We start from the raw sequence: 16,090 nt of genomic DNA on the forward strand, positions 1-16,090 counted from the left end.
TTCTATTATTTCCCATTCTTGTTTATTGATAACAAAGATTTTGAGAATTACTAATTAACAAAGAAAAACATGGAATCTAGAAAAGACACCAAGTGATAAATCGTTGAAAAAAAATTAAATGCGGTAATGGGGATTCGAAGAGAGATACCTTATAGTTATATTGTCTCGGTTCTCCAAAAAAAAAGAGATAATAGGTTTATTCTTTTTTTATGTATAAAAAATAACACTCACTTATAGGCTATAGCTATGTGACCTTGTTTTTTTATAATACTGAGGTAAAAAATTTATTTTATCTAAAAAAATCAAACATGATGCTACCAAGACATATACTCTCGTTTTTTAGCATGTCTAAGATGAAGACTTCATCATAATTAGTGTTATTCATTGTAGTGTGACTTAATCCATTTCAGACCTACGCTGACACATAAATGGCTATAAGTGGATAAAACATAGCAAATGCGATTCTACAAAAGTGGTAAAATCTAATCATACAAACTATATAAAAAATTAAAGAGAGGGATAAAGAATAATGCATTGGTGTTTATATTTGTTCTACGCGTTCGTCCTTGCTTTTCGCCTAATCTAGTCTCAATTGGCGAATCATTGAAATTTTGTAGTCTTTCACTATTTGACAATTTTACAACGTGTGTTTAGTATAATCAATGAACCAGATAATGCTAAAAATAAAAAACATAATTAAACATCTCCAAGTTGAATATTTCCTTCTTCTGAGATATACAACTCTCGAAGCTGAATTCAACAAGATCCCCCCCCCAGTCATGAATATCCACATACTCAGTTCCAAAATCTGTTCCAAGCCTCTATTCCACACCAGTCTTCACTCTACCCTACCGATTTATTGGTCTATATGAAAGAACATAAACTCCTAACTTTGTTCCTACCAACCTTCAATAGTTTTGTCAAAGTCTTTAATGGAGAAAAGATCATTTTCTTTTTTGCTATTGCTAGATTGTCAATTCCAACTACACCGCATAACTCGATTTTTGATATGAAATTCAAAAAATTCACAAACATTAACAATAAATGAGCTTCCTTTATGATAGATCTCACACTCCTTTAGAGTTAGGAAGCAACTCAAACAAGGTAATCTTGCTAAAGGTTAAAGATGAATTCAGATGCAAATGAAAATTGTAAAAAGTATTATTTGAAAGCTAGTTTCAAGATTTTTGAAAATCTTTCAAAATTATGATTTTTTATGGGTAGAGAGAGAATTTGATTTATATATGTGTTGGAGATTAAACACTAAAAGTGAGTAAAAAAAAACCTTTAAGATTTGAGTCAAAAGTAAAGTGATGATTCGAGCCAATTGAGGGAATGATTTGAATCAAGAACTTAAAAACTCAAATTATGCATATTTGATTAGAGTAACTGAGTCGAGTCACGAAATTCCATGATTCGAATCACTTTGCCAGAACAAAAATCCCAAAAATGATTATAGATTTGAATTGAATCAATCTTTTGTGTTATTCGAATTAAAATCACTATTGATTTGAATCCAGAAAACTCGTGATACGAATAACCTTGCATGAGACAAATATGAATTTTACAACTATGTCATGATTCAAATCATGCATAACTCTGATTTAAATCACACTTTTAATTTATTTATTTTTTAAAGAAAAGTGAAGTTTATGATTGAATCAAAAGTTAATATGATAGGAATTATGTATTTATGCATTTGTTGATCCCAAATTTTAACTAATTGACTTGAACCATTTCGCATTGACTTGAGACACAAGGTTTTGACTTATACATGCAAAATACAATTTAAAAAATATACAATTATCTAATTGAAAGGAGATTCAATGACTCAAACAGTAAAATAAATAAATAAATAAATAAATAATAATAATAATAATAATAATAATAATAATAATAATAATAATAATAATAATAATAATAATAATAAAGACTTACAGTAAAATCAAAATCCTAAAAAAGCATAATAGTCTTGAATCTTACAAATAATAGAGTGTAACACAATAGGAAAATAATCGGTCACAAAAAAATCACTCTATTCGACTTTAGTGATTTTTATAGTAAATTTTAAAAAATAATAAAGAGATACTCTTTATTGAGAATTAGGCTTTGTAATCAGTAATAGGTAATTAGTAATTAGTAATAAGAGTTTTATAATATAAATAATAAGTAAATTTAGAATAATAATTTTTATAAAAATATGTACATATAATCCGTAACTCTTTAAATAAATAGGTTAAAGGTAGTGCACTGTCATCCAATAAAAACAAATCGTTTTGTCATGTCATATAAGTTTTTTTAAAATTACAGTCTGACTTGTCCTGATTCATGGTCGTGATTGGTTGACAGTGTAAAACTTTTTTACACTGTCAATGCATCACCCATTTTCTCTTAAATAAATAACTCTTTTGTTATACATATTACATTTTTTTATAGAATAATTTTTAGCATATTTTGTAGGTCATATTAAATATTATATCAAAAAATATATAAGTCAACGATTACTCCCTCCGATCATTATTATAAATATAAATAAATCATCTTAAATTTTGATTATTATTATAAATAAAAATCAATAACTTTTAAATTAATTAATATTTATATTACCGGTATACCCTTGATTATGTTGGTAGTTAATTAATTAAACATAATTAAAATATTATAGTAAATTTTAATTAATTATAATAAAATAGAATAAATTAATTGTACTTGATTAGTATATGGTGTAATGTATGTGTTCCCTTCACATTATTTGGTAGGTGAGTTAATAATAACAAGGTCATTGTAGTACTAATATTTTAATTTGCGGCGGAATAAACGTGAAGAAATCAGAAATCATGTGAGGTGCTTCGCCGAAAGCGAATAAATAGGCACGTCGTTATTCCCACGTCAGTTTCCTACTAAAGTTACACCATAATTGCCGAAACAAAATTGGCCGGTTCAACGAACTCATAACGTACTACAAAATGTAACGAAATCGAATCAAAATCAAAATCAAATCACAACAACAAAACCTAAAACCAGAGGAGAACGGAACGGGTTCTCTTCATCTTCCTCACCCGTTCTCCTCTTTTGAAATCGTGATCGATCGATCGATCTCAGGTTATTGTTGTGATTGGAAAACTCGTTTTCGGTTTGTTGATGAATCCAATTGTTGCCGAATCGGATTGGCTAGTAAACGTAGCCGATTCTTCGGGTTTCGGGGTTTCTTTCAGGGTGGCTAGGTTTGAATCGAATTTGGAAAATGGATTCGTCTCAAGGTTCGAAGCTGGCTGGTTTGGTGCAGAATGCGTCCATTAAGAGGGATGAATCTAGTTTGGATCGTGTTCCTGTTTATGTTAAGGAGTTGATTGCTGGTGGATTTGCCGGTGCGCTTGCTAAGAGCTCTGTTGCACCTCTAGAACGGGTCAAGATACTCTGGCAGGTACACCACCTTTCTATTTTTTCTACAAACATGATGGGAAATATCGTAGTTAGTTGTGTTAGAAAATGTATCATATAAGTTATATGGATTCCAACTTTGGTATAAATTGTTTGAGAATTTACAAAAATAAGCTCAAAAAAGTTTATGAATAATGTTATAAGATAAGCTCAAATAAGTCAATCCAAACAGACCCTTATGGTTTAGAACTTGAAGCTTTTGCTTCTACACTTAATTTTTAGCCTTGAATTTATTGTTTAACCAAATTTTACATGAATACATACAAATATAAATTAGTTTATAGATTCAATTTATCAAAATCAGTTTTTGTTGTCTCCGCAAAGCTAAACACACATAATCTCCTAGAGCCATACAATAAGGGAGAGAGGATTTACTGATGCCTATACGTATAGAAAGAGGATATATATGTTGTGATGTGATGCTATGGTTTTTGTTTGTCTGAAGATGTCAAACTGTCAGTCAGTTTCTGCTCCTTGATTTGTATGGCTCTTGCTGGATTCTTGAAGTTCTTGATTTACAATCCTTGTAAGTTGTAACTTCTCACTCATTAAGTGACTATCAGAGCTTATTGCCTCCGACCTGTTTCAACTTCCCTGTACTAGTAGAGCCTTTTTCAAGAGAAAAAGATTAACTGAAAACAGTGGCTTTTAAGGTTGGCTTGTTTGTCTATTGCTGGGTTTGTGTAATATATAATCAATGGTGGTGTTTTTTTTCTTTGTACCTTATTTTTTCCAAGACTGTGTTCTTCATTGAGGCTTGTAAGTTGTAATAGTGACATAAGGCATATAAGACTTAATTGTTAGCATTGTTGTTGTATGTGCCTAACCTTCGTTTATTTTTTCTTTTTTTCCAGACTAGGTCGGGAGGATTCCATAATCTTGGTGTTTACCAATCTATGAATAAGTTGCTAAAACATGAAGGGTTTCTAGGATTATATAAGTAAGACTCAAATTACATCATTATATGATTTTTCTTTTTGGTTTACAATGAATGTGTTGTTAACCTATGTATATGTGTTGGTTTCAGAGGAAATGGAGCTAGTGTTATCCGGATTGTTCCATATGCAGCCTTACACTTTATGACATATGAGCGGTATAAAAGTTGGATCCTTAACAATTACCCCATTTTAGGAACGGGTCCTTCTATTGATCTTTTAGCTGGCTCAGCAGCAGGGGGAACTTCAGTTTTATGTACATACCCCTTAGATCTCGCCCGTACCAAACTTGCTTATCAGGTAAGGATTTCCTTTAGACATATTTTAACCTTTAAAAAAGACTTGTTGGAGCCTCTAATACAAATACTATATGAGAAATGCTAGCATGTAGACCATATTTTTTATCCAATAGACTCCCTTACATTGGTGAAACTCGTGAGTATCGCCAATTTTATGTGGAATCCACACTATTTAGTGGGATCTACTCCAAAACAGTGAGACTCATTTGAATTTCAACCAATAGGAAAGTGTTATAGAGTGTGTTTTGAGTATTCCGATATTCTGTATAGTAATGAGAGTCTCTTATTTCCCCTTCTGTTATTTTGTGTGTCCTTTAATCCTAATCAGTTCAAAGGAACGATGTACAACTAGTATAAACAAGAATAATAAAAGATAGGTTTTAAATATTAAGTCTCCCAATTCAAGAGGAACTAAGAAAATATTAATGTCATTGAAGGCTTTAGCTTGCTTTAATCAGAGGGACTGAAACAACATGGTTCACACACACAATATGAAATTTTTGGATTATTAGTTCAGTTTAATTTGTAATATTGTTGAGGAACATGTTGTGTTTTTTCAAATAATTTGGTCCACTTGGATTTCAACTGATGAACTATTTGTAGTCCCTTTTGTTTTTGATTTTCATTGAAGCATACATTTTCCAAGTTGTGATTCTAGCATTAGTAATTGGGTGTAAGAAATAGGTCATTTTCTATTGTTTGAGGTGAAACTGTACCATGCTCCGTTTATAATGTATACATCGGTGGCGAGGGGAAATTTTTGAGGAAAAAATTGCATGCAATTTTCAATCTCATTATAACTCTTGTTTCTGCTGTGTTTGTCTAATTTTACAGTTGGTGGACACAAAAGTATGTATCAAAGATGGTATTAAAGGGGTTCACTCTCAATCTATCGGTCCTGTTCATAATGGGATTAAAGGTGTACTTACGAGTGCTTATAAGGAAGCTGGAGTTCGTGGACTTTATAGAGGTGTAGGTATGTGAGTCACAAAGTTTTCCAATAAAACCTTTATGCATGGCAATCATAATTGCTTTCTGTTGGAATTCTTTCTTGTAGAACATATGTTTCCTTATAGCATGTCTCAGCTAGCAGCTCTTGCATTTTACTAAGGTATACAATTTTTTAGTACATTCATTGTAAATCTTCCCTTTCTCTCTCATTAGGTCCAACGCTCACTGGAATTCTTCCATATGCTGGTTTGAAGTTCTATACTTATGAGAAATTGAAGATGCATGTTCCTGAAGAACATCAGAAGTCCATTTTGATGCGCCTTTCTTGTGGAGCTCTTGCTGGATTGTTTGGGCAGACTTTAACGTACCCTTTGGACGTTGTTAAGCGACAAATGCAGGTGCTATAGCTTTTCAATATTTTTTGTCGGTATGGACTCCTATGTTGCATTAGCATATGCATTTATTCCCTTTTTGGAGGTTTTGCTCATATTTTCTTTATGCAGGTTGGAAGCTTGCAAAGTGCAGCTAACGGAGATGCCAGATACAAGAATACATTAGATGGACTTAGGAAGATCGTTCGTAATCAAGGGTGGAGGCAGTTGTTTGCAGGCGTGAGCATTAACTACATAAGGGTAATGCTCATCTTATAATATATGATATATCTAACTTTATGCTAGCTTTGTTTTAGACTACCTTTTCATAGATGAAGTTTTGCTATTCTTATAACTTTCATAAGCAGATCAAAAAAATGCGCTGAAATTCCTCTTTCTAGGTTCTGTTGATAAAATGCTAGTGTTGTATCTCTTGTTCACTACTTTGAGATATATTAATCACCAAATTTTTATATAACGCACTGCTCTGTTTGAGAGTGAGTGCTCATCCGTATAATTGGTTTTCATAAAATGGCTTGAATATTGTATTTGATGTCATTGTATTATAGTGGTAGGTAGTAGTAGCCGTTTTATAAATATGGCAAGTCAATTAGTAGCCTATAGATGTTATATCTCGAGAAACCTTTACCCTTGGCCCATTAATGTATTAAGTTAACATGCCCGTGCAGTGTTATCAAATAGCGGCGCCATGGCCGCTATGGCAGATATACATAGAGGTTTTTGGACTCGCCGCAATGGTGAATATCGGCCGATATTGTTAGTATTTCCGCCATAATCCACTATAACGGTGTCAAAAAGTGGCCGGTATGGCGGGATTTTGGCTCTCCGCCATCAACAACACTGTACATGCGTAGTATGGGGCTTATGAAACTATGCAAAGTTTCATAAAAATAAACTGATAACGGAGTTCGCCAATCGTGCTTAGTAATCTCTAGGAACTGTAGACCTCTTTTAATAAAGGGAAATGTACAAAGCATTTATAAACATTCACACCCTATCAAAATCCACAACCTAGTTACACACACATAGAAACATTTCTCTCTAAATGTTTCTCACAATTCCGTCACTGGAAATTTTCTTCTCTTCCTCTTTCGTGTGAAATTTGCTATTTGTTGGAATTTGGCTCTTAAATTTAGAAATGAAAGAAACACATCTTTTATTTGCAATTTCTCCTCTCTCCATGCATTCCCTGCTTGTTCTTTGTACCTCTCTTATTTCTACTTGGTATTTATTTTCTTATCTCTCCTTTTTCTCATCATTTGTTAACCAACAATCTGCCATTTAAAGACTGAATTAAGTCGATCTTCACACCTCGTTCATACAATATCCTTTCTCGGTCTGTAGTTCTAGTCAACCAACTGAAGTTGAGCACAAACTGAGCATGTCAATTGTCATCGCCTTTGTTAACATGTCTGCAGGGTTCTCATTTTCTTGAATCTTTCTCAATGTTAATACTGCATCTCAACCTGAGATTTAATGAAGTAATAACGAAGATCAATGTGCATGCTGAATTCTTTATCAGATGTATTGCACATTGACTATGCTGAATTCTTTATCAGATTTATTGCACTCTCTCTAACAATCATTGTATTAAACACTTTTTTCCTATGTGAAACTCAACTGTTAACAATCCTTGAAGTCTTATCAATTCTTTGCTGATCTTTTGTATCCGCTATATCCATGACTTAGGGATTGTTAACTATGTTGGATTTCACAAAATAGAAGAGTGTTTTGTTCAGTAATGCTCCAATTGCAGTAAATTTGACAAAGAATTTAACATTTCAAGGAAGTGAGAATCCAACAAACATGTTAACAAAGGCAGTGACAACCGATATGTTGAAGTTTTTCTTAACTTGAATTTTAATTGTTCTACTAGAATATTTTGTATGAACAATATGTGAAGATCGTTTGAAATCGGTCTTCAAGTAGGAGTTTGTTGGTCAACAAAGAAGAAAAAGATAAAAGAAAATAAATATCAAATAGAAATAAGGTACATGGAAGTTAAAGGAAGGGAATGTCTGGAGAAAACCCCTCCTTAAATTATAACCATTTTTTTATTACCTATTCTTAGTGTTTCTTAACATATTCTTAGTGTTTCTTAACATTAAAAGTAGTATTTGCTTTAGAATTGAATACAATGGTTTAAGTGAGTAGTAATTGTTTCTTTGATCAACTTTAGAAACTGGATAAATTATGCATTGGGTTTAGAATCTTGTGGGTTTGGATTTTGGAACCCATTTAAATTTTGAAAAACAAGAACATACTATAGGCTTATGTTTTGACTTGTTCCTGAAACTTTTTATGAAAATTCCTAGCCATTTCATCGGAAGGCAACTGTGTTTTAGTTTTGTTCTTGAATGTTCCCAGATTGTTCCTTCGGCTGCTATCAGCTTCACCGCATATGACATGATGAAGACATGGCTTGATGTACCACCCCAACAAAGGTCTAAATCAGTTTCAGCAGGATAATTTAGGTGCTTGCTCGTGATGGCAAGAATTTACCATTACTGACCTCATGGGCCTGTTTGGATTGACTTATTTGAGCTTATCTACTGACATAAGTTTTGTGACACTATTTGGGAGACTTGATCAAAACAGCTTATGACTATTTTTTAAAACTTTTTTTAGCTTATTTTTATAAGTTCTTCAAAATAACTTATGAGAACAACTTATAACACAAAAACCTTTTAAATTTATTTTATTTTTTGCTATAAAAATGACTTATATAAGCTTATTCACAAGTGCTTATTTTTGTAAGCACTTGTGCTATAAGATGTAAATAAGTTGTTTATCCAAAACAGACCCATGTCTCCTATAGAAATTATCAGTGCATATGACTTGTACAGATTACTATTGTTTAGAGGAACCATTGGGAATCAATACTGTAGTTTGATTATGACATTATCGCAGAATTCCTACGTCTTGCTACTTCATTATTTCTTGAACCCTGTGACTGTAACTTGTAGATTTGTTAGAAACTATGGATGCAAAAAAGCTTGTTAACATTATGCATGAACATATATTCTAGTTTAATAAAGTCGACTGCAAATTCTAGCTCAACAGCGTCATCACTAGAATTTGAACCCAATTTTTTACGATTGTGTGAATAATCGTTATTGCTAGTCTACATCTTTTACATAATCAAAGGAATAAAGTTTAATAAAATAACGACTTCATTATAAAGTCACAACGCATATCTCAACCTACTTAATTACTTATAGTATTAGGGTTGACTCCCCACCTCTGCTGAGTTAGTGTTGGGATACCCTAAACAATGTAATGTATCTCCTTGCACGTTGTGTCATTGACTACCTGTCTCATATTTTTCTTTTTATCCTTTTCCCTCTCACTTTTATAACTTCTTTTTTTGTTGATAATGAATTTCTTTATAACTCCTTTACTCTAGATCCGCGGAAAGTAATATTGACCACTTTGTAGCACTCTTGTTTGTTTGTTTGTTTTTATTGTCAGTTTCTTAAATTTAAATATCAGTCTCATGTAACCAATGAAATATTAATGGAAATATTATACTAGGTTTGTTTGTATATTGTCATTGGATTCCTAAGAACATGTACAGGAACAGCCTAGCAGTTGCGGACATGAATGCTTCGCTTTTCTCGAAAACACAGGATAGAAATAAGTACTGCCTGGTCACCTTATTTTGAATTCCAAATTCATGCTAAACTGAATACGATAAAAAGAATGAGCCAAATTGTACATTTTTCAGTTTTTTACTTTATTTGTTGAACTTGTCGTTGTTCCGTGCTGTATCCACAGGAATGCTCCTCGAAACCAAAGAAGAAAGACAAAATATACTAATCAATTGCCCTTTAATTATTGCTACAATGTGGTGTCAAACACTAATGACTCAAGGACAGTCAATTTACTCTCATTAATTTAAGATAGGCCACTGCTCTGTTTGGTTCCCAAAATAGGTAAAATGAGAGGAAAGGAAATTAAGTAAATGGGAAAAGAAATATACTCCTTTCATGTCACAAATTTAAGATAGATAAGTTTTAGAACGAGTCATTTATTGTTCGAATCTCACTTTTTCACGATAAGACCTTCTCAAAGATAGCCGGATGAAGTTACTTACACCTAGATGAAATTACCCACATTATTATTTTATCCACCCCGTGATTGTGAATACAATAAAAACTCAGGTTTGCCTTTCACATATACCTGATGATATTTTCGGATGTATTCAATATACATAACAAAAGGTGTTTCAACTAAGTCACATCTCATTTATGTCAAAAATTAGTTTGAAGATGTATCTTTAAAAACACCATTATTTATCATTGATGGTGTTTTAAGTTGATTGGGCTAGTTTTGTTAAATCAATGACAAATTTGGAGATGTATCTCCAGACGCATCTAATACATATAAAAAAATTGTTGGAAGTGAGTCGCACCATGTTTATGCCAAAAACTAATTTGGACATGCATCTTCGAAATCACCATGTCATTGATGATATTTTAAGTTGATTAAGCTAGTTTAATCAAATCAGTGACAATTCCGAATATGCATATTCATATATGTTAAACGGAAATTTAATAAAACACCACATTTTCATGTTCTTCTTCCTCATGATCAAACACAATTATTCTATCAAACCCTTAAAAAACCTTTTTCCATTCTCAATCAAATTTGCACTCCAGAACAACACTTTTGTATTTTATCACAACAATAGAAATAAAAGATGTTGCAATTTCAAAAAAGGACGTGTTTTTCCTTCCACATTGCTTGCATTAATCTGTTTTTTACTTGTAGAAATGAATATTGAGTCCGGAGATGCATCTCCGACTTAGGTTACATGAGTTTCAGATATGCACTTTCGGATTGTTCTAAAGTAGAATTTGAATATTATTTTTTTTCTATTATGATTGGCTTTAGATATGGTGCACCCTAATACTTTCTCCGAGGCTATTGTGTATGTGGATGTTAAACCAAATAAATTGAATGATGATGTTAAACCTGGTGATATCGAAGATGATGTTAACAATTGATGTCGAGGTGGATGTTAAACCAGTTATTGCAGATGTAGATGTTTGTGAAAAATTTACAACTAAACATAATTTTGTTGAGCGTGAACATATGCAGTAATGGATCCCAAGAAGTTGCATGTATGATCAACCTACTCGAAAGTTGAAACGGGATGACACCGGATCGAGAAATTATGGTTAGCCTTTTAAGGTTCATGGATACCGTAAGGCGAATAATACATGAAAATTTAATGTGGTTTCTAATATACATAATCATTACTTGTGTCATAAGGTAGCTGGTCATCCCATTGTATGTCGCCTTAATTCCGATGAGAAGGAACTGCTTCTGACTTGACATTGAATATGATACCACCCAAAAATATACTTGAAACGTTGAAATAGAAAAGACCTTAAAATGTATCAAATATCAAACAAATATACAATGTTTGTGCCGTAAACAACAAGTCGATAATAGGACCAAGAACTAAAATACAACAGATGTTGAAGCTTCTGGATGATGAAGACTATGTTTCTAGGTACAAAGTGTGTGCGGATGGAGTCACTATTCGAGATATATTTTGGACTCATCCTGATTCCATCAAGTTGTTCGACATATTTCCTATTGTGCTAATAATTGGTTCAACATACAAACAAATAAGTATAAGCTTCCACTTTTGAAAATTATTGGTGTTACTTTTTCAGTGGGTTTTACAGTTTTTGAAAGCGAAAAGAGGACAATGTTACATGGGTTTTGGAACTGTGAAAGATTGAGTTGAAGAACCAAGAAAATATGTGAAAGGTCATTTAAACTTATCATGATATTGCACTAATGAATTTGGTTGCAAAGGGGGTTCCTACATCCTATGCATTACTTTGTAGGTATCGCATAACCAAAAATGTGAGAAACAAAATTAAACTTGTTGTAGGGGCCAAACAAACTAAGGGTGAAGATGGAAAATGTTCAAAGTTGATGTGGTAGTGGATAGAATAATGGATGTCTTGAATGATGTATAAATTCTTCCACATAATTTTTCATACGGTTCAGAAGGGTGTGTGCAAGATATCCAAATTTCCCGAAATATGTTGAAAGTACAATTTTATACTAGGTGAAGGGGAAGATTGTTTGTTCTTAGACATATCAAGTTAGACACTTTGGCAGAACAACAACTAATACAGTTTAATTTGCACACACTGAAGAATTGGTTGGAAAATAGTAAAGGAATTTTGTAAAGGTTAGGACTTCGTGAACCAAATGATATGAAATCAACATAATGAGGTATAAACATATTTTGGTCGGGGCATTATTTTATTGGAACACCGATTCATATACTACATCCTTTTTTCTTAGTTGGTTGGAAACATCTCTCGGGCGAGATTGAATTTTATTTATCACGAAGCCAAGAGAGCAGAGAAAACATGATTAGTTCAAAGTATGGTTGTACACTTAGGAAGACGTAAGGTCTTCCATGTCCTTGTTTAATTGCAAAGAAAATGAAGGTTGCTACACTAATATGTATGGATGAGATTTATACTCACTAGAAAAGGCTACTGTTTGATGGTGATGGTGTGATGAATGATGATAAATCAAATATATCACGACCGAATGAAAAGTGATCCACGAGAGACTTTTGAAAGTTAATGAAAACATGAAATTACATATCAAAGAGTAGTCGAGGAAGACTGTCTATTCACAAACCATGAATTCGAAATCATCCATGATTCCGATTAAAATGAAAGGGTGCCCCTAAAAAGGTTAAACCCACCAAGAATGGAAATTCTACAAAGCGGTATCCTTTTTAATTTGAACACGTTGACTCACTTTTTCAGATTCTCCAGCTCGTAAATCTCAAAAAATTATTTTCAAGGGTGCTTGCACTAGCAAACCATCTCCCTCGCCATCATTACCAAAACTCATCCACGTTGAAAAGATGTCATTTTTTATGCCTAAATACATTGAACAAATCGAGGATGTTAAAGTTGACGGCAACTGCGATTTTCGAGTTGTTTGAGGTTTCCTCGATAAAGGAAAGGAGAACCACATATTTTCGACCAACAAATTATCCAATAGTTGAAGACGCACAGAGAATCATACATGTCGTTAAACAAGAAAAAATAACATCACGATACAATTCATAATGCTTTTGTTTCATGTGTTAATGGTTTGACATTAGTGGAAAAATGGACGTGCTTCCTTTAACGGGTCATCTTATAGCAAGTGCTTATAATAAAGTGTGTATTGACCTGACAAGGTATGGTTTCTCGAAAACATTTTTTCACCTTTTAGTAGGCCACCTTAAAATCCATCCAGCCGTATCATGTGTATTGGATGACTTTCAAAATCACAGTATTTTGTTCAATTTTACTTGAAACTGAGGTGTCTTATACCAAACATATCATTGGAATGGACGATGCAATTCACAAAAGAGGCTGAAATTTAGCCGAATCATTTTTTGGAAAGGATGAAAGATTTCACCAATTTGAGCAAGATTGAAAGAGAATTAAAAAAAAAAGGAAAATTCAATGTCAACACCACCCATAGAAATAGATTTGGGTGATGACACATCTTTTGATGTTTTTTAGTTTTTATATAACTATGTATTTGTATGGTGACTCATTTTTTTGTATGTATTGTTGACATCGATGTAATCTAACTACAATTTGATACATATATTCAACATTAATTGTATAACAATTGGGGTCAATTTAAGAAAAAAATTGTTTCAGCATGTTAAACAAGTTTGTTCCTGCACAAAACATGTTATGTATGAACACTAGATTAATGGGACGTGTCTGGAGATGTACTTCAAGATTAGCCCCATTTTAACTGTAAAAACTGCCAAACACAAGGTATTTTAAAGATGCATCTCTATAGAAACCCTTTTTTTATATAAAAAGGATGAATCCAAAAACACATATTCACAATAGCCTATGAGACAAGATAGGGTTTCTAAGGTTCATAATGATCTAATTTTTATATAAATATGGGGTCTTTCAACTCATATTATTCACAAAAACACACCGCATCATAATGAACATATATTGGCATGCCACATTTGCCTACTTCAACAACATGAAATCCCCTCACTTGAATTTAGGGTCACATAGTACACCTCTCTCGTAGACTTGCAATCCATATTGGAGAATCTCATACAATGCTCGAACAACCGAAGAATTATGAAGCTCAAGTATTGTTCACCCTCAACTGACAATGAAGGGAAGATTCAATTCATCAATTTTGAGCTAAAAACGGGTGAAGATGTAAGAGTTATGTGAAGTACATTTCACCTTTACGAAACAAATGGTCTGATTGAAGTGGATGTGACAATTACAAGATCGACCAAAGATATTCTAATGATGTTGCAACGTCCTGATAACATATAATGTTAAATTTATGTTAACGATTATCTATGTAATGTTAAGTATTTTGATGTTACTTTAAGTTTTTCTTCAAGTTTCTGCATATGTTACTAGTTTGTGGTTTGAGCTAGCAAAATGTATTACAGAGATGTATCTCCGTAAAAATCATTGAGTTTTAAAAAAAGGGTTAGTACAGAGATGCACCTCCGGATTAACCCTAATATGAATACAAAGATGCATCTCTGAATATTTTTTGGGCAACATGGGGCGGCTCACTCAGGAAAGCGTAAGAAGTGTGTAATAAGAGCACGTCTAGAGATGCATCTATGGAATCTAGGGGTACTTATGACTTTTCACCATGGTGAACTAGCACCTCATGGGTTGAATAAAGTAATGCCATTTGAATAAGGTGAGAGCCATAAATAAGACACGACACTATATCTGGAGGTGTATATAAGAGTCTAATAAAGAACAGAAAGGAATATTAAATAAAAATTGAATGAGTCAGATGAAACTTCCATCGTAAACCTTTTGTGTTGTTTTGGACCATGGTAACAAGGTCATATATGGGGTGATATAAATAAGTCAAATCATATATTTTGAAGGGTAACTATTTTTCTCAATGGAGGAAATTGTTTATACAAACTACAGACTTTAGAACACTAATGGACACAAAAGGCACGAATCAACAACTAGTAGTTAAGGAAAGCAATATATCATTCATCAAAGACATCACAATCAATCATAATATATTAGACGATAAAAGTTTTCATCGGTGTATGACTACAAATATAAACGTGAACAAGATTGCTAGTAGAAACAAATAAATTAGCAACTTCTCCGCCAGGAGGAATATAAGTGATGGCTAACATACCAAAAGGTATCGTGTTTACCGTTTTATATAGGACATAGAAATTATGAGTGGTACAACTCTAAAATAGGAAGATATTGTCACCATAGAGATACTAACTCTCATAATATACCGATACATTTCAACAAAGTCAATGATGCTAAAAAAATCTCACATGATCTTTTTGCTTTCCTTAATTATGTCGAGTTGTTTGAGATATTTTGGAATAGCTAAAGTGGAGTAATATTTTATAACATTGTAAAATATCCAAATAAAACCTCTACTTCATTCCATTCTATTTCAATTCATTCTATTTCGTTTTAAAATATCTAAATATATAAACTAATAATTTAAATATCTTTTCACAATATTTTTCGATAAAAAAAAAGTCTTAGCCATATCAGGAAAGAAATTCTCTTTATTTTTCATAACAAATACTCAAAACTGAATTTTTATTTCCTCTCAATTTTTTCTCTAAAATAATTTAAAGAAATGTGGAACATTGATTATTATCTTGGAAATCTGAGAATTCTGCATGCCGCGTCAGTAATATAGAGCGGTAGATCTCATTTCCACCGTGCTTTTTACTCGTAAAAACATGCTAGATCCTCTTGTCCCACACAATACAACCATCATTTTCTCTATCTTCCCCCTAACTTTCCCTCTCTTTTTCCTCAGCAGTACCCATCTCACTTTTTCCCACAAAACCAAAACGTTTCGTTCCTTTTCATACACTTTACATTTTTTTAATTATCAACTAATGGACCCCACTTCCCCACCCTACAAACTCAAATTTTAAACCGCCTAACCTGACGTGGCACTGTCGCGGGCCCACTTAACACAACCACAACCTTATTTCACTTCCTTTGTCCGTTGCACG

General features: G+C 32.7%; 1 protein-coding gene across 1 annotated transcript; it reads left to right on the top strand.

Moving 5' to 3' along the window:
* Nucleotides 1-2,896: 2,896 nt before the first annotated feature.
* On the top strand, nt 2,897-9,078 carry LOC131660740 (mitochondrial carrier protein CoAc1-like). The gene is made up of 7 exons (XM_058930044.1): nt 2,897-3,424; nt 4,296-4,381; nt 4,469-4,676; nt 5,510-5,651; nt 5,840-6,024; nt 6,130-6,258; nt 8,386-9,078. Exons 1-7 carry the CDS (start codon nt 3,245-3,247, stop codon nt 8,485-8,487), a joined length of 1,032 nt encoding a protein of 343 aa, XP_058786027.1. The 5' UTR covers nt 2,897-3,244; the 3' UTR covers nt 8,488-9,078.
* Nucleotides 9,079-16,090: the final 7,012 nt, after the last annotated feature.

This window comes from Vicia villosa, linkage group LG3 (genome assembly GCF_029867415.1).
Source record: "Vicia villosa cultivar HV-30 ecotype Madison, WI linkage group LG3, Vvil1.0, whole genome shotgun sequence".
Lineage (NCBI taxonomy): Eukaryota > Viridiplantae > Streptophyta > Magnoliopsida > Fabales > Fabaceae > Vicia > Vicia villosa.

Excerpts from the sequence above, each read along its gene's own strand:
- LOC131660740 (XM_058930044.1), top strand. The coding sequence starts at position 3,245 with ATGGATTCGTCTCAAGGTTCGAAGCTGGCTGGTTTGGTGCAGAATGCG. Across the intron at positions 3,425-4,295 it reads GGGTCAAGATACTCTGGCAG|ACTAGGTCGGGAGGATTCCA; the intron begins GTACACCACCTT and ends CTTTTTTTCCAG. Across the intron at positions 4,382-4,468 it reads GGGTTTCTAGGATTATATAA|AGGAAATGGAGCTAGTGTTA; the intron begins GTAAGACTCAAA and ends TGTTGGTTTCAG.